At 51.4% G+C, this 24,248-nt stretch overlaps 1 protein-coding gene across 1 annotated transcript; it reads left to right on the forward strand.

The window, feature by feature from the left end:
* Nucleotides 1-6,065: 6,065 nt before the first annotated feature.
* Tbx21 (T-box transcription factor 21) lies at nucleotides 6,066-23,825 on the forward strand. The gene is made up of 6 exons (XM_052757505.1): nucleotides 6,066-6,742; nucleotides 19,803-19,957; nucleotides 20,254-20,375; nucleotides 21,997-22,155; nucleotides 22,277-22,338; nucleotides 22,538-23,825. Exons 1-6 carry the CDS (start codon nucleotides 6,255-6,257, stop codon nucleotides 23,154-23,156), a joined length of 1,605 nt encoding a protein of 534 aa, XP_052613465.1. The 5' UTR covers nucleotides 6,066-6,254; the 3' UTR covers nucleotides 23,157-23,825.
* The last annotated feature ends 423 nt before the right edge of the window (nucleotides 23,826-24,248 follow it).

Raw genomic sequence — 24,248 nt, forward strand, 5'->3', positions numbered from 1 at the left:
AACCCAAGACAGACAAATAGAGACCCTATGTTCAGTCCGGCAGGTGTTTTTGTTGTTTTGGTTTTAGTTATTTTTCAGATAGGGTATCATGTAGTCCAGGCTAGCCTTCTACTTGACATGTAGTTGAGGATGACCTTGATTCCTCATCATCCTGCCTCTGCCTCTCAAGTGCTGACATTATAGACAAGTACCATCAAGGCTGGCAAGATGGAGCAGTTGGATAGATCCAGAAATAGAGGTAGATGTGGCCAAGACACGCTAGGACACAAGGTCCTAGAGACATGTACAGGCTACAACCAACAAGGCGGAGAAGCACCAACTCAAAAAGCTTCAGGCATGGTGGCACACAACTTTAATCCCAGCGCTCAATAGGCAGAGGCCAGCAGATCTCTGTGAGTTCGAGGCCAGCCTGGTCTACCTAGTTCTAAGTCAACCAGTACTTCATAGTGAGACCTTGTCTCAAAAAAGAAAGGAAGGAAGGAAGAGAGGGAGGGAGGGAGGGAGGGAGGGAGGAAGGAAGGAAGGAAGGAAGGGAGGAAGGAAGGAAGGATACAGAGAAAAATACAAAGACAGCTACAGGCAGATAGGCTGTAGGGAAGCTCAGGGGCCTGGAGAAATCAGGGTCCAAGCAGGAGATGTCTGTGGCCAGAGCCCTGAAGTTAGCCCATAGGAAGCATAAGGTGGCATAGCCAGACTGTTCCAGAAGCTATGTGTAAGATGGGATAGGGACAGAGGAGCCCAGCTACACAGGAGTTAAGGCCACCTCTCCAGCCTTTGCCCTGGCTCCTCTCTCCCTCCCGGGCTCAGCTCCCTTTACCCAAGGCCCTGGCATTCCCCCACCCCCACCCCTGGTAACCAGACCCTGCTTCCTGCTGAGATTAAGGCCTGCCTGCCAGATTCCCTGGGGGGGAAGAGGCACCATCTCCCCCAGGGCCTTCCAAAGCTTGTACTTGCCCTCAGTACCCTAGCAATCCTTGTGATTACAGGCTGCTCCTGTGGTAATGTTAAGGGGACCTTCATCCCTAAGGTTGGGGTGCCGGTGGAAAGCAATGGGAAACTTAGGTGAGGGGGCACAGCAGCACAGGACTGGGGTGGTGTCTAGGACCAGAGGGTAAAAGTTACCCATCTTGAGAGGTATTCAGAGTGGCAAAGAGCGACCCCAACCCAGGAGTGAGAGCCTGGAGTCCTTGACCTTGGAGTAAGCCCTGGGTACTGGGTGCTGGGGATCCCCACCTCCTGCAGCTGTCACTGTTGGGGGTGGGGTGTGCTCTCCAGGTGCTTGTCAGGGCCCTGCCCCCTCCCTGCTAATCCGATGGTTCCGGCCATAGCGATGCTCTCTGAAGGACTGGCAGTCTGGAGGACCCAGAGCAGGGAGGGCTCCAGGGTGGGCGGATAACAGAGTGAGATGCCCAGGGAACTCTGGTAGGCTGGGTAGGTGTGGGGGTAGAGCTGGAGGTGGGGCCTGGCTTGCGGGCTGATCTTGAGTGAGACTGCATGGCATGTCCGTGCACATGGGAGTAACCGGTCCATGCAAAGCTGATGCCAGTCTGCTTCCGGGGGCCGAAGTGGGCTGAAGTGCTGGACAAGTCTGGGGCCCATGGTCATCTACCTATCTAGGAGCCTTTGGGGTCGGGGACTGATCCTGAATTGAGTCCCCAGAGTTCCCAGGGCCTAGTTTATCACAGCCCTTGGGGAATGGGGGTGGGGGGTGGGGGGGGGGTGGGAACCGGTGTATGGGGTCGGGAGGGAGGCAAGCCTATCCGTCCTGAGACCAGTCTTCTGACAGAGGAGTTCTCTTCTGGCCCAAGGCTCTAGAGGGACTGGGATGACTGTGAGGGGCCCTTTGTGGAGTGGAGCAACCACCTAAGCTAGAGGGTGGGGAAGGGAAGCAAAGGATAGGCGGACAGTTCACCACAGCCTGGGCCTCCACTCTGCTCCTGCCTTAGGCCAAGGCTCTTAGCCTTTATAGTCTAAGAGAGTCTTTTTCTCTGACAAGGAAACCAATAGATCACCTGGCTAGTGAGGTTGAAGTTGGGGGGTTCCCACCAAGCCACCTGTGGAAGATACCATTTTCCTCTGTTGGGCTTTTGGTACCCCCCAAAGCCTTTTAGCCTCTGAGGTCTTCGCTCTCAGGCCACCTCTTCCTTGCTTCCCCCCTCTGGGGCCTGAGACTTTCTCACTGAGTCACAGTTAAGTCTCTGACTTCATGGTTTCTTGACTCTGAATCTTTCATGAGCATATCCTCAGCCTGGCATTGCCTTCCTCTGCCGGCCTCACACACTGTTCTAGCCTCTGTGGTTCCAAAGGCAGAGACTTGGCTCCTGGTGCCCTGAGCTCTGAGCCACTGGCTGTACCCAACTCCCCCCTCAATCTGTTTCTTCCCTTCGCTGAACCCCTGGGATGGAGGGGTTGGCCCTGCACATGTTCAGGAGAGGACAAGGCCCGCTGGTGCATCTGAGGAGAGGAGCCATCTGGCTTCCAACGTCCTCCATCCCTTAGTCCCTGGCACTGGTACATCTGAGTTGGAGATAGCAGAGACGAAGAGGAGGGGGCCGGGAAGTGGGGTGTGAGGCATCCCTGAAGGCCATTGTCACCTCAACCCAACACGTTGACTAGTCTGTCGGGCCCCAGAATCGGCATGTCTAGGAGCAAGTCCCAGAAACCCACATGACAGCTAGCTGGACTAGGCGGTGGCCTAGAGGGATGATGGGGCTGTGTGGCCTTGCAGGAGGCCCTGGAACTCTATGTCTCAGACTGGAAAGAAGTCTTGAACACCTGGAGAACACCACAGGGTGCGGAGAGCCAGTGTCAAGTTTAGCAGCAGCCTCTCCCTGGTCCCCGATTTTCAGATCTTTTCTAGAGGACTATCAGACTTTTCCTTGTCTGTGGTGCTGGGGATGGACCTGAGGCTCTTACACATGTCCGGTACGTCGGGAATGTGCTTCGCTACTAAGTCACACCCCAGCCCTTGGTAGTTCTAGGAAGAACACTGGACTGGGAGTCTGTACCTGACCCTCAGCCCTAGCTCAGTGGCAAAGAGGCTGTGTGACTCTTGAAGCATTCTGTCTCCCATGTTACCCATCCATACTGACTTCTGCAATGGGATGCTGGCTGGATCCACCCTGGGTATCCGTCCTGTGTTTCTTCACTCCTTCCCCATCAGGGCCAGCCTGTGGGTAGCATGTGCTGGCAGAATGGGAGAGGGGCTGGGAGCAGCAGCCACAGGGAAGACAGGGGATCCCATGGGGCCTCCTCTCTTCCAGCCTCTCTTCCCACCTCTCTAACCCTGGGGACTGGGAAGGGGGTGAGGTGGCGGCAGGAAGAGGAGGTGTCACTGCTAGGGCTCTTCTTCTCACCCAAGCTGGCAGAGGGGCGGGACTGGCAGTGGTGACACCAGGGCCACTCAGCCCCCGCTTTTCACAAGCACTTTCTTTTTTGGGTGGAAGAAATTAGAGGGAGTTGGGGGGGGTGAGGATGGTGAGGAATCTAAGGCTAATAAGGCAGGTTCTATGAACCCACCGGATTATGGGGAGACCATGCTTAGGCCCCCTTTCTTCCAGCGACATGTTCCCAGGACCACCCAGCTATGACAATCATAGTCCCTTCTGTTCTGCACAGCTTTTTGGGGAGCTTAGAACATTCTGTTCTGAAGCAGGGGGATGGATCACTTGACTTGAGGATCAGCGTGGAAGAGGGGCAGGACTGAGGAATGAGACCCCATTTGGCCTTTCACTATGGGACACTTAGTAAAAATGTTCCCCCAAGGAGTGCTTGGTGTTCAAAATCTTTCCTTCCTGGGGAAATCAGTCTTTCTGATGAATCTTAGAAGCCAAATTTTCACAACAGGTAGCCAAGGGTCCCAGAGTCACTCCACCTTCTCAGGCATGGGGAGCAGGGGGAAGGGGGTGAGGAGGATGCCAGACCTCAATTCCTGGTGCTATCATGTATCCAGGCCCATTCTCAGGAGATGCGCTGGTTGTCTCTCCTCACCCTCCCTGGGTCATGTCCGTCTCCTGGGGTCCCTCGCTTCACCTTCACCTGCCAGCTTGCCTCTTGGTTCAGCTCTAGTTGAGAGGAGAGTGTCCCTCTGGGCCCCTATGGGTGAAGCCCTATTGGGCTGGGACAGAAATGTAGTGATGAGGTCACCCCCCCACCCCCAGGGAGAAGTGGGGTGGAGCAGAGGTGAGGGAAAGAAGTCACCCTTTTAACCAAATAAAACTATGTGGAAGTATTTTTCTGGATCATTCTTTAAAACGTAAATCTTTATATATATTTGACGTGTAAAGAATCCATTACACCTTGCTGATAAAAAAAAAAGAATCCATGTGACAAAACAGACTTCAATATTTATGTGAAATTAGATGATGTGTGTGTGTGTGTGTGTGTGTGTGTGTGTGTGTGTGTGTGTGTGTGCATGTGCGTGTGCAAAGACAGAAACACAGGGAGGGTCTATACAGGAGGGATATCTGGAAGGGTGGTCTTCAAAAATGTTGATACTGGCTGTTTGGGAGCTAGAACTGGGGGTAATCTGTATAACCTTGCTTTTCTGCATTGCCAGATTTCCTATACAAAGATGGCTTAGTGTTGGGGCCAGCAAGATGGCTCAGCAGGTCAAGGCACTTGCTGTCTAAGCCTGATGACCTGAGTTCGAGATCCAGCACCCACAAAAGGACAGAAGGAGAGCACTGACTGCACACTGTTGTTCTCTGAACTCCAAATATGCACACATGCACACACGCCCACACACGCCCACACATGCACACACACGCCCACACATCCACACAATAAATACATAACTTTTAAATGATGCTTTATTTTTATTTACTTATTTTTGAGATAGGATCCCACGTGACCCAGGCTGGCCCAAATTGTGGAGAATGACCTTAAACTTTTGGTCCTCTACCTCCCCTCTCAAGTGCTGGGATTACAGGGTTTGGCCCCACGCCCCATCTGTTCAATGCTGGGGATGGAACCAAAGCTTGGTGTATGCTAGGCAAGTACTCCTTCAACCGAACTACAGCCTCAGCCCCCAAGGATGTTTTTTCTTTCCTAAGAAAACTCCCAATGGGGTTCATTTTCAACTGGGAGAAGAGAGATACTTCTCAAAACGTGTGGCTTACCTTAGCAGAATAGAACAGTGGAGGAAGGACACTCCTCCATCAGAGCGTGTGCTGGGCTATCAACCAACTCTGAGTGCCTGCTAGCTTCCTCTCTCAAGAATGGAAAATGCAGCACACAGAGCCGCTGGTGTTAGGTTCACAGCCCCCCGCCCCCAATACGAATGTTTATTTCCCCCAGCCTACCCCATCAGGCCTGAGGGACTGACTTTCAGGCAAAGGAAGTGACTTACCCGGGTCCCACACACCCGAATCACAGGCAGAGTCAGCCCCGGGACTCTGAACACTGACAGCCAGAAGCGCTACTTCCCGTGTCTTTAACTGGCTGCTTCGCCACGTGAACGAGCTTTTGTGGGAGCATTTCAGCCAGCCCAGCCCACGGTGGCTGCTTTGGGTGCAATGCTTTTGGGAGCTTGTTGTCCAACAGCTTCCAAATCACCTCTTGGGCTAGAGGGACAAACATCATCGCTCCGGCTGGGGTGGTGGTGGTGGTGGTGGTGATGAGGGGGCTTTAGCCAAAAGAAAGCAGGCAAACATTTCGTGCAAAGTCACAGAGCCTGGGCATACAGGAGGCAGCAACAAATATCTGCTGAATATGTGAAGTCTAAGTAGCTCCGAGCCTGCCAGAGCGGTGAGAATGCTCAGATGGTCCCATCTGGGGAAAGGGCCTTTGCTGTACCTTCCAGGATGGGCGGAATTTCCTGGGGAGAGAACCCGCTCGAGTTTCAGGTGGCAGGTTGACTCTCCCAGATTCGGGGCGCACAGAGACTTACTGGTCTCCACTGGGGGGGGGGGCTTCAGTCCTCACCAAAAGCGAATTCGCGCTGTATTAGCCACGAGGGGGCGGGGCGAGGCGGGGCGGGGCCGAGGTGGCGGGGTGAGGGGACCCAAAGAGCTTCATAAAGCCACAGCGAAGGCCGCCGCGCCGCTAGTAACAGCGGTCCGCTGGAGAGGGAACCCCGGAGCCGCTGCGCGTCTCCCCAACGCGCGCTCGGGGGCCAGGCGTCCCAGCCCGGGTTCGAGGGGCGTTCCTCTCCTCCCCCGGACTCCACCCCCGACACCCCCCGCCCCGTCTCCCCTGCCCCCACACCCTCTGGCCTCCTCGACGGCTGCGGGAAGGCGCCCAGCCCGCCGCGGATGGGCATCGTGGAGCCGGGCTGCGGAGACATGCTGACCGGCACCGAGGCGATGCCGAGTGACGAGGGCCGGGGGCCCGGAGCGGACCAGCAGCATCGCTTCTTCTATCCGGAGCCGGGCGCACAGGACCCGACCGATCGCCGTGCAGGTGGCAGCCTGGGGACGCCCTATTCTGGGGGCGCCCTGGTGCCTGCCGCCCCGGGCCGCTTCCTCGGCGCCTACGCCTACCCGCCCCGGGCCCAGGCGGCCGGCTTCCCTGGACCGGGCGAACCCTTCCCGCCGCCCGCGGGTGCCGAGGGCTACCCGCCTGGGGATGGCTACGCGGCCCCGGACCCGCGTGCCGGGCTCTACCCAGGGCCGCGAGAGGACTACGCACTGCCCGCGGGGCTGGAGGTGTCGGGGAAGCTGAGAGTCGCGCTCAGCAACCACCTGTTGTGGTCCAAGTTCAACCAGCACCAGACAGAGATGATCATCACTAAGCAAGGACGGTGAGTGTGCGGCGCGCGCAGAGCGCGGCGAGCTCGCAGGGCGGAGCAGGCGGGGGTCTGGCCTCCGGGGCCCGCCGGAACAAGGACTTTCCTCCCCCCCCCCCCAAATTCTGAAGCTGCACGTTTCTGAGTCTTCGTGTTCGCTGTCTGAGCTTCAGTCTTAGGAGACGAGAAAGCAGGATAGCAGTGAAGACGCCGCAAGCTCTGAAGAGCCGCGGAGGCTGAGGGTATCACACCAACAGTCAGATCAAAAAAGGACAGAGCTGACGGTGTGGGCGCAATTAGAAGTTACTTTGGTGCAGAGGAAAGGGTGACTCTTGCTTCACCAAGAGTTGGCCGGAGGGTCCCAGACTTGCTCTTTGCCTGTGGTCGCAGAGGGCAGCGGGGAAGAGAGTATTCTGGGCCTGACAGATCCTGGTCACCTCTCAGTCCCTGTGTATGGGAAACCGAAGTGTTGGGGGCAGGATCTTTTGGGATCTCGGTGTCTTCTTTGCGCTGCTGTGCTCAGGGTAGCTTTGGTGTATGGGGGGTGGCGGGACAGACTGGGATTTGGTGACATGGAGAAACGGTCGCCAAGTTTCTTTTCCGGTCTTACTTTGATATCATATGTCTGGAGAGAGAGAGAGAGAGAGAGAGAGAGAGAGAGAGAGAGAGAGAGAGAGAGAGAGAGAGAGAGAGAGAGAGAGAGAGAGAGAGAGAGAGAGAGAGAGAGAGAGAGAGAGAGAGGGAGGAGTGTGTGTGTTGTGTAGAGGCAGGGACAGTAAAACTTATGAAGGCACTGAACAGGCCAAACTCAGAACCAGTGCCAGCTGGTGTCCAGTCCCGAACTGTGCCCTTTGAAGCTGGTCCCTAAAAATGTGCCCCGGTCCTAACCCAGCTATTCATCAGTCCAGCCTGGAAGAAGATGGAGGGTTCCCCTGGGCTGTTGCCTCAGCAGTCAGGTTTGCAGCTCAGACTGCTGCTTCCGGATGGAGTCTCTTTGCTGCAGAAAGAAAGAGAAACTTGAGTTTGTGAGGGGTCATTTAGCATGCAATACCTGAGTGGACCCTCTGTGTCTTCTGGGAAGAGGCAGTGGGGACCAGCCAGGGCTCTAAATGTTCTTTGCCATTAGTGGGTTAGGATGTGGGGTGTCGGGATGGAGACTCAGGAAGTAATTGAGAGATTGAAAGGGTGGGGTTCTTGCTCAGTCCCAAAGTGGCATTACTAGAGTATATTCCCTCCAGATGATGTCTGTAGCGGGTGGAGGGACCTAGCTGCTAACTTCGACTGGTTTCAAGCTGCTGACTTGTTCTTTCTCACTGGGATGAACCGAGGATAAACCATGTGTTTGTTTATGGCCCACCCTTCGTCTCCAAAGTCTTCTGATAATTCTTCTCTGCTCCCCAGACCTGTCTCTGGGTGTCACCAGCACTGGCCGGGTTTCTAGTCCTAGAGTGTCTGAACTGGAAGGATGCAGACACTCCTGCCTCTCACTGCACAGACAGGGAAACAGGCCCAGAGACAGCAAGGGACTCTTCTGAGGTTCCGCAGCTGGTAAAGCTGGGACTAGGGCTCAGATGGTACCTGTCTACTCCTCTTTCTCCAGTCTCCCCAGCCATGAGTGGAAACAGCCACCTACGCCGTCTGAAGGCCTTTTGTGGCGCACCCAGCGTGCTTTCATTATTTCACAGAGGGTCAGGCAGGCCAGGCATTCTCCCCATTTCACAGTTACGAACACTGAGAGACGCAGGATAACCAGTGGCTTACACTCTCACACAGCAGGCTAGGTGGGGCCTCCAACTCTGTGCTTTGCGGTGTGTCAGGAGCAGGAGCCTTCTGGTCCTGGGGCCTGGCCAGGTCTTCTCAATGCACTGTCAGGCCTCAGCTTCTCCAGTCTGATGGGATGGGGTGGTCAGCATCAGCCAGAACTTAGTGATGGCTGGGCTGGGCTGGGGCCTGTCTGTCTGTGAGCTGTTAGGGGAGGCATTAGGAGAGGCGCACTCTGACTGTCACTGTCTAGACTCCCATGGCCTCCTCCCCTGTGTGTTCCTACTGCAGAATTTTCACTGGACCACTTGGGATTTCTTCCTTTCCTTTTCCCTTTTTGTTTTAGGGCTGTGATTGGAACCCAGGGCCTAGTGTACACTAGACATATTTTTTAGGACAGCTGTGGTAATAATGCACAGAGGGGTGATACCCATAACTGGAAACTAGCCTGTGCTACATAGTGAGGTTTTTTTTTTCTTCTCTTTCTTTCTCTCTGCTGTGTAGCAAAGGCTTCCTTTGAACTCCAGATCTTTTTATCTCTGCCTCCCCAGTGCTAGGATTATAGGTACATGCCATCATGCCTGGTTGACATGCTGTCTCAAAGAACCAACATTAATTTACTTTTCTTTTCAATGCTAAAAATTTAGCCCAGGGCCTTGTGCAGGCTGTGCAGACACAGACACTCCAGTACTGAGCCACAACCTTAACCAGCGGTTTAACATGACAAATCCCATTATAAAAAAGTAGAAAGCCGGGCATGGTGGAACATGCTTTTGATCCTAGCACTCGGGAAGCAGAGGCAGTCTGATCTCTGTGAGTTCAGGCCAGCCTGGTCTACAGAGTGAGATCCAGGACAGGTACCAAAACTACAGAGAAACCCTGTCTTGAAAAACAAAAAAAAAAAAAAAAGGGAATGGGGTGGGGATTTAGCTCAGTGGTAGAGCGATTACCTAGCAAGTGAAAGGCCCTGGGTTTGGTCCTCAGCTCCGAAAAAAGAAAAAAAAAAGAAAAAGAAAAAGAAAAACAGCAACAACAACAACCCCCCAAAAAGACCAAAAACAAACAAACAAACCCCCAAAGCAAAAACAAAATTAAAATTAAAAGTAGAAAAATGTAGCAGTCTTAGCTTAAAAAATGTTCAGTATTGGTCTGTTTATCCCCCTGTGGTTACTTTGTTTGTTTGATTGGTTTTTGTTTGGTTTTTGAGAGAGGGTCTCACTATTCAGGCTCAGCTGTCCTGGAACTCACTTTGTAGACCAGACTGGCCTCAGTCTCACAGAGATCTGCCTGCCCTGCCCGAGTGTTGCCATTAAAGGCATTCACCATGTTGTGGTTATCTTGAGATAGGATTTTGCCATGCAATCAAAATTAGCCTGAAATTGGTGATCTTCCTGCCTTGAATCTGTATGTTCCTCTGAAAGCGGATTTTTGTTGTTTGATTTAGTTGAGACGAGGTCTTACTTCATGTCACCCAGGCTGGCCTGGAATTCTCATTTCACCTGCTTCAGCCTCCCAAATGCTGGGATTACAAGTGTGCACTGCAACCATGCTTGGCTTGAAAATGGAACTTAAAAAACTAATGGGCTGGCACAATGGCTCAGTGGGTAGAGACACTTACTGCCAAGCTTGACATTTACTGACCTGAGCTTGATTCCCAGGACCTACATGGTTGAAAGCTAGAACTCCCTCTCACAAATTGTCCTCTGACCTCCAAACATGCACCATGGTACACGGGTACTGTGCCACCACCATCTGCAAAAGGAAAAAAGAAAAATAAAGAAAGAACAAAAAAACCAAGTCTGGAGAGACTGTTTAGTGAGTGAAGTGTTTGCTTTATAAATATGGAAACCGGAGTTTGAGCCCCAGAACCCATGCTAAGAAAACATCAGTTAGGCGTTGTGGCACAGGCCTTTAATCCCAGCACTCGGGAGGCAGAGGCAGGCAGATCTCTATGAGTTCAAGGCCAGCCTGGTCTACAGAGTGAGTTCCAGGATAGTGTGGGGTACATGGAGAAACCCTGTTTTGAAAACAAAAACCAGCCAATTAGCCAGGTGTAGTGGTGTTTGTAATCCCCAGGGCTTGCTGGCTGGGCAGCCAAACTAATCAGGGAGCTCTAGGCCAGTGAAAAACCTTGTATTGAGATAAATAAGCAGGAGCCAAGTGTGGCGGCATTTTTAATCCCAGCACTCAGGAGGCAGAGGCAGGTGGATCTCTGTGAGTTCGACGCCAACCTGGTCTACAGAGTGAGTTCCAGGACAGCCAGGGCTGTTAAACAGAGAAGCTGTCTTGAAAAACCAACCAACCAACCAACCAACTAACCAACCAACCAACCAAACAAACAAACAGAGAAACCCTGTCTTGAAAAACCAAATAAGTAAATAAATAAATAAATGATAGTGCCTGAGAAATGACACCCCAGGCTGTCCTCTGGCTCTGGCTTCTACATGGACATGCACATACATGCATACATGTACACACACACACACAAACACACACACCAATAAATAAATAAACAAACAAATGAATAAATAAACAGACAAACAAACAAACGAATAAATAATAAAATACCATCATCAAAACTGAAAAAGAAATCCCTAAATGCCTTCTGAGTGTTTCCTAAGAGTCTGCTTGCATCATGTGTGTGGCGGTCCTCACACTTTAGATCCGGGTTCCTGGTGGTTGGGGGCAGTGGCTGTTCTCCTTTGATGCCTCCCCTCGGATCAGGTTCCCAGGGGCTCCATCCTGGGAAGAAGACAGGACACACCACCATGAAAACTCAGCCCTCCCAAGCCCCACGGCCTCTGCTGTCTTCTCAGCTTGAGCTTCGGTGAGCGGGCCAGCCCATGGCTGTTTCCTTTTGCTGTAGAGTTTGGGGCTCAGGGCAGCTTCCTTTCTGTCCTCCTCCTTTGGCAGGCTGGCCTGTCCCTCTGTGGTTCCAATGACCTGCGAGTCACCACCACATCACCCACAGACCTTCTTTCTTTTTGAAAAATTCTTCCATCCCAGACCCACCCACAGCCCCTCAGCCTTTCCTCCTGGCTGACTCACCGGGTCCCTGGTCCCTCCTCTCCCACCCACCCTGGACCCACCTACTGGTGTGGCTCAGTAGCATTGTGGCATTAGATTATGAGTGGGGAGAGGTGGATGATGCCTGGTGTGATGAAGATGCAGGCACTCAAGTGGGGGCTCAGAGAGGGAAATGGACTCGCAAGCATTTGGGGCGGGCTAGAGAGACAGCTCAGCAGTAAAGGAGCTTCCTGACCATCCTGATGGCCTGAGTTCAGACCCCTGGACCAACACGGAAGGAGAGCACCGGCTCTTGCAGGTTGCCCTCTGATCTCTCCGTGCCCATGTGCACCCACAGACGAACACACACCTACAAAATAAAGATAGTAGAATGTAAGGCTTTTCTTTTTTCTTTGTTTCTTTCTTTTTGTTTGTTTTTTCAAGACAGGGTTTCTCTGTGTAGCCCTGGCTGTCCTGGAACTCACTCTGTAGACCAGGCTGGCTTGAACTCAAAGATCCACCTGCTTCTGCCTCCTGAGTGCTGGGATTAAAGGCATGTGCCACCACTGCTAAAGGCAGTATTTTAAAAAGACAAAAGAAGCCTGGTGGCTGTGGCGCACGCCTTTAATCCCAGCAGTTGGGAGGCAGAGCCAGGTGCATCTCTGTGAATTCAAGGCCAGCCTGGTCTACAGAGTGAGATCCAGGACAGGCACCAAAACTACATTGAGAAACCCTGTCTCGAAAACAAAACAAAACAAAACAAAAAAAAAAGAAAAAGAAAAAAAAGGAGACTCTGGGGTCCCTTTTGTGTATTTTTGGAGATGGAGCAACCTGGGAGTGCTGCCTACAGGCCGGGCCAGTGTTTCTGTGTGCAGTGTTGTTGTGAATGGGGTGGTAAATACAAACAGCTGATAGCAGATATTCTAGTAAGGGAGAGAGGCCGGGTCTCCGTGGGCGTGTGGGTGGGTATTAATTGCCGGTAATCCCCGCTTTCTCTGAGTGTGATTGGTTGATTATTATAATTAAGATCACTTTGGGGAGAGTTGTTGTTAAGCATCTCAGTTTGCCGTAATGTGAAGCCAGGGCGGGAAAGCAATTTCGGCTTCGTGTTCGGCTTCGCGTGAGGTCACGCCACAGCCACCGTTATTTTCCTTGCTCCGTATTCCCAACCCTCAACTTGTAATTAATGTTTTAACTTAATATTTTAATTTTTAAATATCTATATAATTTTTTTCTTTTTTCTTTTTCTTTTTTTTTTTTTTCCGGAGCTGAGGACCGAACCTAGGGCCTTGTGCTTGCTAGGCAAGCACTCTACCACTGAGCTAAATCCCCAACCCCAACATCTTATGTAATTTTTATGGGTGTATGTATGTGTGTGTGTGTGTATGTGAGTGAGTGTGTATGTGTGTGTGTGTGTGTGTATGTGAGTGAGTGTATGCATATATACTAACTACGTGTGTGAGGGAACCTATGGAGGTTGGAGGTCAGAGCTCCTGGAACTGGAATTACAGGCCGTTATGAACTCATATAGAATCAAACCCAGGTCCCCTGCAAGAGCAGAAAGTATCCTTAACCACTGAGTCATCTCTCTAGCCTTTTACTTTTATTATTATTATTTAATGATTATTTTGGGAGGGGGCTTGAGACAGGGTTTCTCTGTGTAATAGCCTTAGCTGTCCTGGACCTCAGTCTGTAGACCAGGCTGGGCTTGAACTCGCAGATCCAACTGATTCTGCCTCTGGAGTGCTGGGAATAAGGACCAGTACCACCACCAGCCAGCCGGCTTTATTTTATTTTTGAGACAGAGGCTCACTCTGTAGCTAGCCGGGAGCTCCCTGTGTCCAGGCTGCCCTGCCCTGGGACAGGCACAGTTTCTTCCTCAGCCTCCTAAGTGCTGGGATTATAGGTGGGAGCCATTATATCCCACTAACCTTTTAGATTGTTTTCATTTAGATTTATTTTATTTATGTGCATGAGTGTTTTCTTCACATGTATGTATGTCTATGAGTCGTGTGCATGGCTGGTACCCTCAGACGTCAGAAAGAGGATATTGGAATGCTTGTGAGCCACCATGTGGGTGCTAGGAATTGAACCCTGGTCCTCTGTAAGAACAAGTGTTTTTTGTTTTTATTTATTTATTTATTTATTTATTTATCTATTTAATTATTTATTTATTTATTATGTATACAGTTTTCTGCCTGCATGTGTCCCTGCAGGCCAGAAGAGGGCACCAGATTTCATTACAAGTGGTTGTGAGCCACCATGTGGTTGCTGGGAATTGAACTCAGGACCTCTGGAAGAGCAGTTGGTGCTCTTAACCACTGAGCCATCTCTCCAGCCCAGAACAAGTGTTTTTAACTGCTGAGCCACCTCTCCAGTTCCTAAATTTTTATTGTTGGTGGTGCGATATTGAACCCAGGGTCTCATGGGTGCTAGGCAAGCACTCTTATGCTGAGTTACATTCCTAGTTCAACTTTTCAGATCTAAAAAAAAAAACAAAAAACAAACAAAACAAAACAAAACAAAACCACACCACTTATTTTAAAATCTGGGCACACCCATGGTGTGTGTATGTGATCACAGCACTCAGACATAGGAAAATTGTTAAGTTCAAAGCTAACCTGGCCAGGCGGTGGTGGTGCACGCCTTTAATCCCAGCACTCGGGAGGCAGAGGCAGGCAGATCTTTGTGAGTTCGAGGCCAGTCTGGGCTACCAAGTGAGTTCCAGGAAAGGCGCAAAGCTACACAGAGAAACCCTGTCTCGAAAAACCAAAAAAAAAAAAAAAAAAAAGCTAACCTGGGCTTCATATTGAGACCCTTTCTTAAAAAAATAAGCAAAATAGGCCTGGCAATGGTGGTGCACACCTCTAATCCCAGCACTCAGGAGGCAGAGGCAGGCGGATCTTTGTGAGTTTGAGGCCAGCCTGGTCTACAGAGGGAGTTCCAGGAAAGGCTCCAAAACTACACAGAGAAATCCTGTCTCGAAAAACAAAAAACAAACAAACAAAAAAAAAAAAAGCAGAATAGTTTGTTGTTGTTGTTGTAACAAAATGTTCACAAAATGGATGATATCGAGCTAGCAAAATGATTCGGTGAATAAAGCTGCTTGCTCCCAAGGCTGATAACCCGAGTTCTAAACCTGAAACCCCCAGATGGTAGAAGGAGAGGACCAACTTCCACAAGTCATCTTCCCCAAGAGTGTCACGCCCTCTCCAGTAAATAAGTAAAAAAAAAAAGTATTTTTAACTGTGTACCATCCAATGCTGAGGCAGCTATTGAAAAATTATCCTCTCAGAGACAACTACTGTTGTGACCTCAGAAAATATTTGGGCAATGTCTTATACTTACAGAATGCAAAATGTTCTCAGGCATCCAGAGACCTCTTCCCCCCTCCTCCCAAGTCTGGACTCATGGACTAGGAATCACACAGTCACTTGCAAATGGCTACACAGAAATGCAGAGCTGTTCTTTACCTGCTCCGAGGAAGACATAGCCAGTCAGCCCTACAGAAAGTTGGTCGATGTCTGAAAGGGGTCACTGTTTTGTTTTAGGAAGCAAGGTCTCACTGTGTAGCCCTGACTGGCTTGGAACTCACTCTGTCCCCAGCCATGTCCTACAACCCTTCAAATCATCTCTAGATGAGTTAGCCCTTGGAGCAGCAGAGAGTTATGGGGTCATGACTCTGTCCCCTGAAGGTGGTGTGACAAGTAATTTTACAGAGGTGGATATGGTACCACATCCAGTCCCACTACTGCTTCCTTCCCAGCAAAGGGATATGTAATCAGGGAGTTATTTTGGGATTCTACTGTAGTGTTAGCCGTGTGTGTGTGTGTGTGTGTGTGTGTGTGTGTGTGTGTGTTTACATGTACAGGTGTGTACACGTGTGTGGAGGCCATTGGTTAACCTAGCAGGTCATTCCTCAGTCATCATCCTCTCTGTTTCCTTTCCGTCCTTCCTTCCTCCCTTCCTTCCTTGAAACAGAATCTCTCTATGTAGCCCTCGCTGTCCTGGAACTCTTTATGTAGCCCAGGCTGGCCTCAAACTCACAATGATCCATCTGCCTCTGCCTCCCAAGTTCTGCGATTAAAGGCGTGCGCCACCACGTTTGGCTTATTATTTTTTTGAGACAGGGTCCTTCACTAGCCTAGAGTTCATCAAGTAGGCTAGACTGGCTGGCAGACCCCAAGAATCTAAATGTCTCTGCCTCCCCAGTCCTTGGATTATAGGCTTATGCCACCATGTAAGGCTTCTCTTCCTCCTCTTGTAATGTGGATAGTGAGAACTCAGGTCCTCATGATTGCGCAACATCTCACCATCTTTTTAAGTGGAACTAAGACTTCCCATCTCCTTGGCTTCACCCACAATCTTCCTGTGTCTCTTGTCACTCACTAGGAGGATAAGAACAGGACAGAGGGACAGAGGGACAGTTACATGGGACTGTCATCAACATCTATCTACAAGCCTCAGTGTCTTCCAGTTTAAAGTTTTGAGGAACATTTTATATCTCAAAGGACTGCTTGATGAACTGGCTAGTGTATAAATAGAGGATTGCTAAACATGTTCTGAGGCTGGGGATGTGGCTTAGTGGTAGAGCATTTACCTAGCATGCACAGGGCCCCAGATTCTATACTTAGCACTACCAAAAAAGATATACCTTTCTATTTCTTTAGAATAGGAAGTTGGAATGAGAACTGGTCACAATATGAGAAGCACTCCTTGAGTGCTGAGGTTAAAGTTGTGCGCCACCCATGCCTGGAATATATAGAATGGATGTTATGTCAGCATATATGAACGTGAACCATATGTATATGGATGTTATGTGCGCCACATGCATGCCTAATACCTGAGAGAGTATTGGACCCCCTGGAACTGGTCTTACAGGTGGCTGTGGGTCATCACATGGGTGCTGAGAATTAAATCCAGGTCGTCTAGAGAAGCAGTTAGTGCTCTTTTTTGATGAGCCATCTCTCCAGCGCCCCCCCCTCCCCTTTTAAGACAAGGTCTTTCTATTATGTAGCTCTGGCTGTCCTGAAACTTGATATGTAGACTAGGCTGGCCTCAGACTCACAGAGATCCACTTGCCTCTGCCTTCAAAGCACTGAGATTAAAGTCGAGTGCCAAGCCAGGTGTGGCAGGTGGATCTTTGTGTGTCTGAGGCCAGCCCAGTCTGCATAGCGAGTTCCAAGACAGCCAGAGCTACATAGTGAAACCCTGTTTCAAAAATAAAGTAAAATAAAATAAAGATATGAGCCACCGCACCCTGCTCCCTATTTTTTAAAATTAATTAATTAATTTTTTGTTTTGTCTTTTGAGACAGGGTTTCTCTGTGTACCGTCCTGGCTATCCTAGAACTCACTCTGTAGAACAGGCTAGCCTCGAACTCATTTATTGTTATTTACGTGTATGTGTGCTTTTGTGAGTTTATGTGCCACATGCATGTAGGCCATGGACTGGTGAATGCCCCGGAACTGGGATGGCAAACACTTGCGAGCTGCCTGATGTGGTGCTGGGAACCAAGTCTGCATCCGCTGGAAGAGCAGGTGCTCTTAACCACTCTGAGCCATCTCTCCGGCTTTAGAGACTGTGATCTGAGTGACCTTACAATGAGTTAGTGAGAGAAATGGATTGAAAATATTTCCCCCCCCCCCCCCCCCCCCGCAGTTTTTTTTCTTTTTTCTTTCTTTCTTTTTTTTTTTTTTGGTTTTTCGAGACAGGGTTTCTCCGTGTAGTTTTGGTGCCTGTCCTGGATCTCACTCTGTAGACCAGGCTAGCCCGAACTCACAGAGATCCACCTACCTCTGCCTCCTGAGTGCTAGGATTAAAGGCGTGCGCCGCCGCCGCCACCTGGCCTCCCACAGTTTTTCAATACTTACTTCTTGGGCTAGATTTGTAGCTAAGTTGGTAGGATTCTTGTCTCGAATTCCTTAAGTCTTGGGTGGATTCCTAGCACTACACAAGCTGGGTATAGTGGTGCACACCTGTAATCCAAGCATTTTGGAAGTTGAAACAGGTAGACCAGAAGTTCAAAGTCATCCTTCTCTATAATGTGAGTTCAAGGCTAGTCTAGTGTGTAGGTTTCTTGATTGAGAGACCAGTGCTTTCCTATCCTATATGGCCCCCTGGGAGGAGGGATGTGGGAGTGAAAGGACATCCAATGACGATTTGCCACTGCTGTTCTGACAACCCTGCTCTATCTGCTGGGGCGTGAAGAAGGAGCTCAGCCATTGGAACTGGTGATGGCTCTGAGCCGGCCGCTTAAAGTGGATGGAAGAGACGGTGGTGGTATGGTTGGAGATTGGATGGTGGTGGTGACGGAAGGCCAGTGGTAGTGATGGCAGTGATGAAAGTCGTGACGCTGTGACGGCAGACAAGAAGGCAGTGGCCATAGCTATGATGGAGACAGTGGGTGTGGTGCTTAGAGCGATGGTGGCGATGATCGCTGAGTGATGGTGGCTTTGATGGAGGTGGTGGCTTGAGAGTCAGAAGATATGGTGAAATTGTTGGATGGTTAAGATTGTGGCTGGAGTGATGGCGGCGATGGCGGAGGTGGTGGAGATAGGTGATGGCTGGAGAGAGAGCGGTTGTCATCGTGGAGAGGTAATGGTGACGATGCTGATTGTGGAAGTGGTGATGTAGCAGCGCTGGAGGTTGCGATGGTGGAGACGGTGTAAGGTGATGGTGGAGATAGCGGTGAGGGTGATGGCGGTCATGATAGTGGGGGTGGTGGTTGTAATGATCGCGATAGTAGGGGCAGTGCTGGTGGAAGTGGTGGGGAGGCCATTGCAAGAGAGGGCTTCCTTTTCCGACTCTTACTCCAGAGCGGTGGGGACGGTGCAGGATCCAACGCACTAACTTTTCTTTTGCTGGGACCCAAGACTTTAAGCACAAGGATAATTAGAGCCTTCTGGACTCCTGGGGTGTTGCTGAGTTTCTGAAGACCCAGGCTTGGGGCGGGCCGTTCTGTAGATGTGGGGGGCAGGGAGGGCCGGTCAGTGATTACGGCGTCAGTGCACTGCACAGAGTGGAAGCGTCACCGTGGAGACGTGGAGCTGAGGCCTAGCCCTTCTGGGAACCATCTCTGGAGAGCTGGCTGGTGCCTTTGGCCCACACAGGAAGCATCTTAATGTTAGAGATGGTGGTTTCCAGATAAATATCTAGTCACTGATCTTTTGAGAGGAAAGCATTCTCAAGAGTCTACAGGGTGGGATGTAGCTCAGTGTTTGACAGGCACACATCAACAGTCACCAGCCCTACAAAAAGACAGGCACTGATTTATAGTGTCTGCCGATTCCCAGGGTGTAAATGCGCTCACTGTGGTTGATTCCAAGCTACCAACATGACAGGGCTGAACACAGAGCAGGGGAAGATGCACAGCTGTCTTTCCTCTGCTACCTCATACAACAGACACAAATAACCTCAAGCTCAGGCCACAGTACAGCAAAGGCAGAGGACGGAAGGAGACTTGAGGAGTGAACGCCGTGGCTTTGTAAAATGTACGTAATTGTTAAGTTTGTACACTTTAATTTTTGTTTTGTGTTTTTTGAGACAAGGTTTTTCTGTGCAGCCCTGGCTGTCCTGGAACTCACTCTGTAGACCAAGCTGGCCTCCAACTCAGAGATCCTCCTGCCTCTGCTTCCTAAGTACTGGGATTAAAGGTGTGTGCCACCATACTCAGCTAGTACAATTTAATTTTTTTTTTTTTTTTTTTTCGAGACAGGGTTTCTCTGTGTAGCTTTGCGCCTTTCCTGGGACTCACTTGATAGCCCAGGCTGGCCTCGAACTCACAGAGATCCGCCTGGCTCTGCCTCCCGAGTGCTGGGATTAAAGGCGTGCGCCACCACCACCCGGCAATTTTTAAAAAGATTTATTTTTAATAATTTCTGTGTGTGCCTATGTGTGTGTGCCTCTGTGTGTGTGTGTGTGTGTGTGTGTGTGTGTATGCCTGCATGTGCCTCTGTGTGCCTGTGTGTGCTTCTATGTGCGTCTATGTGTGTCTGTGCATGCAGGCGTCTGTGGAGGCCAGAGGCATTGGATCACCTTGGAGCTGGAGTTATAGGCCCTTGTGAGCCGCCTGATGTGGACGCTGAGAACTGAGGTCGGACCAATATGTGCTCTTACCCGCTGAGTCATCTCTCTAGCCCTACAAACTAATTTTTGGTTCTATCTGCATTTAACAACTGACAAGCTAACTTGGGGTTCGCTTGCCAGTTGGCTCTTGGACAGGTGGAGGCTGGCGGCAGCACACCGCGTGCACACCGGTGACTGGCCACGGGGCTGATGGACCCTGGGGCTTCTCTGTTCCCCACAGGCGCATGTTCCCATTCCTCTCTTTTACTGTGGCTGGACTGGAGCCCACAAGCCATTACAGGATGTTTGTGGATGTGGTCTTGGTGGACCAGCACCACTGGCGGTACCAGAGTGGCAAGTGGGTGCAGTGTGGCAAGGCGGAAGGAAGCATGCCAGGTACGACCCCCTTTCGGAGCGGTGGGCATGCTTTTCCTCCCGGGCTGGGCGCCCCCTGGTGGATTGCTCAAGCTCTTGCCCCTGAGGCGAAAGATTGAGTTCTATAGCCTATGCCCACCTCAACCTTCCTTCGGCTCGTCAACTCTTCTCTAACTTAGCAGAGGACAGTCTGCTCAGTCCTCTGCTCTCAGTGGCCCTCCCCTGCATCCTTCTCACCTTCCTCTCAGCACAAGCAAAATCCCCCATCTCCAGGGGCTGTTCAAGGGCTGCTTGGCAATAAGGTTAACTGTCCACAGGAAACCGTTTATACGTCCACCCAGACTCCCCCAACACCGGAGCCCACTGGATGCGCCAGGAAGTTTCGTTTGGAAAACTAAAGCTCACCAACAACAAGGGGGCTTCCAACAACGTGACCCAGGTAGGACTGTCAGCCCCACCTGCCCCTGAATCTGAGACCCTCTCCTCTGACACTTCCTACGACCCCTCTGCACTGTTGGAGTCCCCTCTCCTCCTCTCCTCTCTCCTCCCCTCCCCTCTCCTCCCCTCTCCTCTCCTCTCTCCTCCCCTCTCCTCCCCTCCCCTCTCCTCCCCTCCCCTCCCCCTCTCTCCTCCCCTCTCCTCCCCTCCCCTCTCCTCCCCTCCCCTCCCCTCTCCTCTGCTCCCCTCTCCTCTCCTCTCCTCCCTACACAGCCAAGGATGACCTTGAACTTCTGATCCTTCTGCCACTAGCTCCTGAGTGCTGAGATTTCGGGCATGTACCACCATGCCTGGTTTATGTGGTTCTGGATATGCATCCGGGGACTGGTGCGTGCTAGACAAGCATCCTATTAGTTGAGCTACTCTCCGCCCCATACCTTTGCTTCCTCTCCGAACTCTGGCTCTTTCCTATTCACCTTGGGAAGACAGTGAGAAGGGAGGACACTGGATCTTTGGCAGGGCTTACTCTCGGGTCAGCACAGGCCAAACCAGCCTGGGGGGCTTTTTCATCAGATCATGATTTGTAACCTTGGTGGGTCCCAGTGTCCCAGCTAGTGGATACAAAGTATCCTCACATTGAACAATCGAGGTTTTTTGTTTTGTTTTGTTTTGAACAGATTTATTGATTTTGTTGTGGGGGTGCACCAGTGCTATGCTGTGTTTGTGGAGGTCGGAGGACAACTTGCTGGGGTTGTCTGTTCTTCCATCATGTGGCTCCCAGGGGTCAAAGTCAGGTTGCCGAGGTTGGCAGCAAGTGCCTTGGCCGCCCGAGCCACCCCTACAGCCTCAATCCTGGTTTTGTTGTTACAGTCTTTTCCCCGAGGCAGGCTTTCTCTGTGTGCTTCTGACTGTCCTGGAACTCAGCTCTGTAGACCAGGCTGGCCTCAGACTCACAGATCCTCCTGCCTCTGCCTCCTGAGTGCTGGGATTAAAGGCATGCTCCACCACTGCCCGACACCCAATCCTGTTTTTTTTTTTAAATCTTGAGCTGGAGAGAGAGTTCAGTTGGTAAAGCATTTGCCTTGCAAAGACAAGGACCTGAGTCTCATCCCTAGCCCCCGTTCGTGTTAAACAAAGGAAAGAAAAGCTGGCTGTAATGGCATGAACCGGTAACGTTAGCCCTGGGGAGGCAGAGACAGGTGGATCCCTAGGGCTCACTGGCCAGCCAGCCTCCTTGGTGAGTTCCAAGCCTGTGTGAGAGACCCTGTCTTTAAAAAAGTGGGTGGTGACTGAGGTTGTCCCCCGGCCTCCATCTGTACTTGCTTACACACGAGCACCCAGAGGCACGCATGTGCACATATGGCCTCTAGCGCTAGCACCTTGGTCTCACCGACATGAAGGATCAAGAAAGTCACAAGAGGCTGGAATAGGTGCCCCTAAGAGAAGTTGCATGGTGCAGGGTGGGTGAAGGGCACAAGATGTCCTCAAGCATTCTTTCTAGTCCCACTGTAGGGCTAGTAGTCACCGGTGGGTGAATGGATCCAGTCATGAGACCACAATGGGGTCAGGAGGAAACTTCCAGCTCCTTCCACGACCCTGACATCACCTCACTCCCTCTCCAGATGATTGTCCTGCAGTCCCTCCATAAGTACCAGCCCCGGCTGCACATCGTGGAGGTCAATGAGGGAGAGCCGGAGGCCGTCTGCAATGCTTCTAACACACACATCTTTACTTTCCAAGAGACCCAGTTCATTGCAGTGACTGCTTACCAGAATGCCGAGGTGAGGGCTGGGGCAACAGGGGCCTGGGGACAGGCATTTGCTAGGGGACCATCTCAGCCTTCTTGTCGGGGGCGGGAGTCCCTGAGCCTCAGACTCAAGCAACTCTGTTTCCCCTCTCTAGATCACTCAGCTGAAAATCGACAACAACCCCTTTGCCAAAGGATTCCGGGAGAACTTTGAGTCGTAAGTACACTGGATTCGACTCGCCTTTGGGCTCTCTGAGATGGGACTGTAGATCAGTGGCCAGCATGTCCTGTCTCTGCTTTGGGGGTCTGGGGCGCAGGCAGGCCAGGGAGGGAGGAACAGGGAAGGAAGAGATATGTCTGTGACTTGTGTTCTCATTTTCTGTTTGGTTTTGTTGTTGTTGTTGTTTTGTTTTTAGCATGTACGCATCTGTTGACACCAGTGTCCCCTCTCCACCTGGACCCAACTGTCAACTGCTTGGGGGAGACCCCTACTCGCCTCTTCTATCCAACCAGTATCCGGTTCCCAGCCGTTTCTATCCCGACCTTCCCGGCCAGCCCAAGGATATGGTCTCACAGCCTTACTGGCTGGGGACACCTCGGGAACACAGTTATGAAGCCGAGTTCCGAGCAGTGAGCATGAAGCCCACATTCCTGCCCTCTGCCCCTGGACCCACTGTGCCCTACTACCGCGGCCAAGAAGTCCTGGCACACGGAGCTGGCTGGCCTGTGGCCCCCCAGTACCCTCCCAAGATGAGCCCAGCGGGCTGGTTCCGCCCCATGCGAACTCTGCCCATGGACCCTGGCCTGGGATCCTCAGACGGCCGGGGGCCAGAGGAACAGGGCTCCCCCTCGCTGTGGACTGAGGTCACCCCTCTCCGGCAGGAGCCCAGCGACTCAGGACTAGGCGAAGGAGAGTCTAAGAGGAGACGGATATCCCCCTATCCTTCCAGTGGTGACAGCCCCTCTCCTGCTGGGGCCCCTTCTCCTTTTGATAAGGAAACCGATGGCCACTTTTATAACTATTTTCCCAACTGAGAAGATACCACTGGGTTGGAGGGCGCCAACTAACTTAGAAAACAGACACGGGGCCGAGAAGCCCCCAACCATCCCTTCCCCATGTAGTGATTGGTTGGGGAAGGGCAGGTGCAAGAAGGATTCTGGGCTTCACGTGTTGCTTCCTGGCCCACAAGGAAATGTAACAGGAATGTCCCCTGCCCTTTCCTCTGCCCGAACTACAGTCACGTACCTGGTGCTGCTTCTGACCGATGGTTCCATGGAGGATGGAAAATGGACTCCAGAAAGTTTTGGCCCCAGAGGGACTTCATGGCTTCTGGCGGGAGGGTGGGGAGAGGCCAGGACTGGAGACATTACCCCGTCCCCTGCAGAGCAACTTCGAACTGTTAGTTTCTCTCGTCTGTGTTCCGTGGATTTTTATAACAGCCAGCCAAGCAGGAACCGAGAGAGGACTCAGGTGACTTTGGGTGGACTGGGTCCACCTGCAAGGAGACAAGAGATTGGGTGCAGAGGAAGGGGTTGGAAGGGTGCACATTTCACCGAGAGAGGTCACTTTGAACTGGTGTGTACACACGCTTTTTCCTTTTTTATTTCTTTGGGATGGGGAGGCTATTTATTGTAGAGAGAGTGATGTCTGGATGTATTTCTTTTGTTTTCATCACTTTCTGAAAATAAACATGAAACTGGTGAGTCTGTCCTGCTTCTGTGGCTGGTGGGAGTGGGTGTGTGGATGGAGGTTTGCTGGTCCCTCGCTCTTGTTTTGGGGGATAACTGTTAGGAACCGAACATGACCTCACTTAGGGTTAAACTAAGTTAGAGTATGTCTGCTCCTCAGCACTCTGGCTGATGGTTCATGCTGCCACGTGTGACCAAAGGTGTCTTGTGACCAAAGAGTCCATCAGCCTGTGTTGCTCAGCACCTGGGGGAAGGGAGGGTGAGATCGAGGCCGAGGCTGGGCTGGGTGGGCTGGGAGCCCAGGAGAGAGAGGACTCTTGATATATCTTTGCATTTTCACACTCCCCATTTCTAGGTTTGTTCAAGTGTTAAAGGCATAAGTAGGAGCTAGTATGTGACGTTGCCATTCTTTCCAGGTCAAGATCAGCCAAACACTAG

The sequence above is a fragment of the Peromyscus californicus genome, unplaced genomic scaffold (assembly GCF_007827085.1).
Source record: "Peromyscus californicus insignis strain IS unplaced genomic scaffold, ASM782708v3 Scaffold_3__1_contigs__length_106647218, whole genome shotgun sequence".
NCBI lineage: Eukaryota > Metazoa > Chordata > Mammalia > Rodentia > Cricetidae > Peromyscus > Peromyscus californicus.

Excerpts from the sequence above, each read along its gene's own strand:
- Tbx21 (XM_052757505.1), top strand. The coding sequence starts at position 6,255 with ATGGGCATCGTGGAGCCGGGCTGCGGAGACATGCTGACCGGCACCGAG. Across the intron at positions 19,958-20,253 it reads GGCGGAAGGAAGCATGCCAG|GAAACCGTTTATACGTCCAC; the intron begins GTACGACCCCCT and ends AACTGTCCACAG. Across the intron at positions 22,339-22,537 it reads TTCCGGGAGAACTTTGAGTC|CATGTACGCATCTGTTGACA; the intron begins GTAAGTACACTG and ends TTTTGTTTTTAG.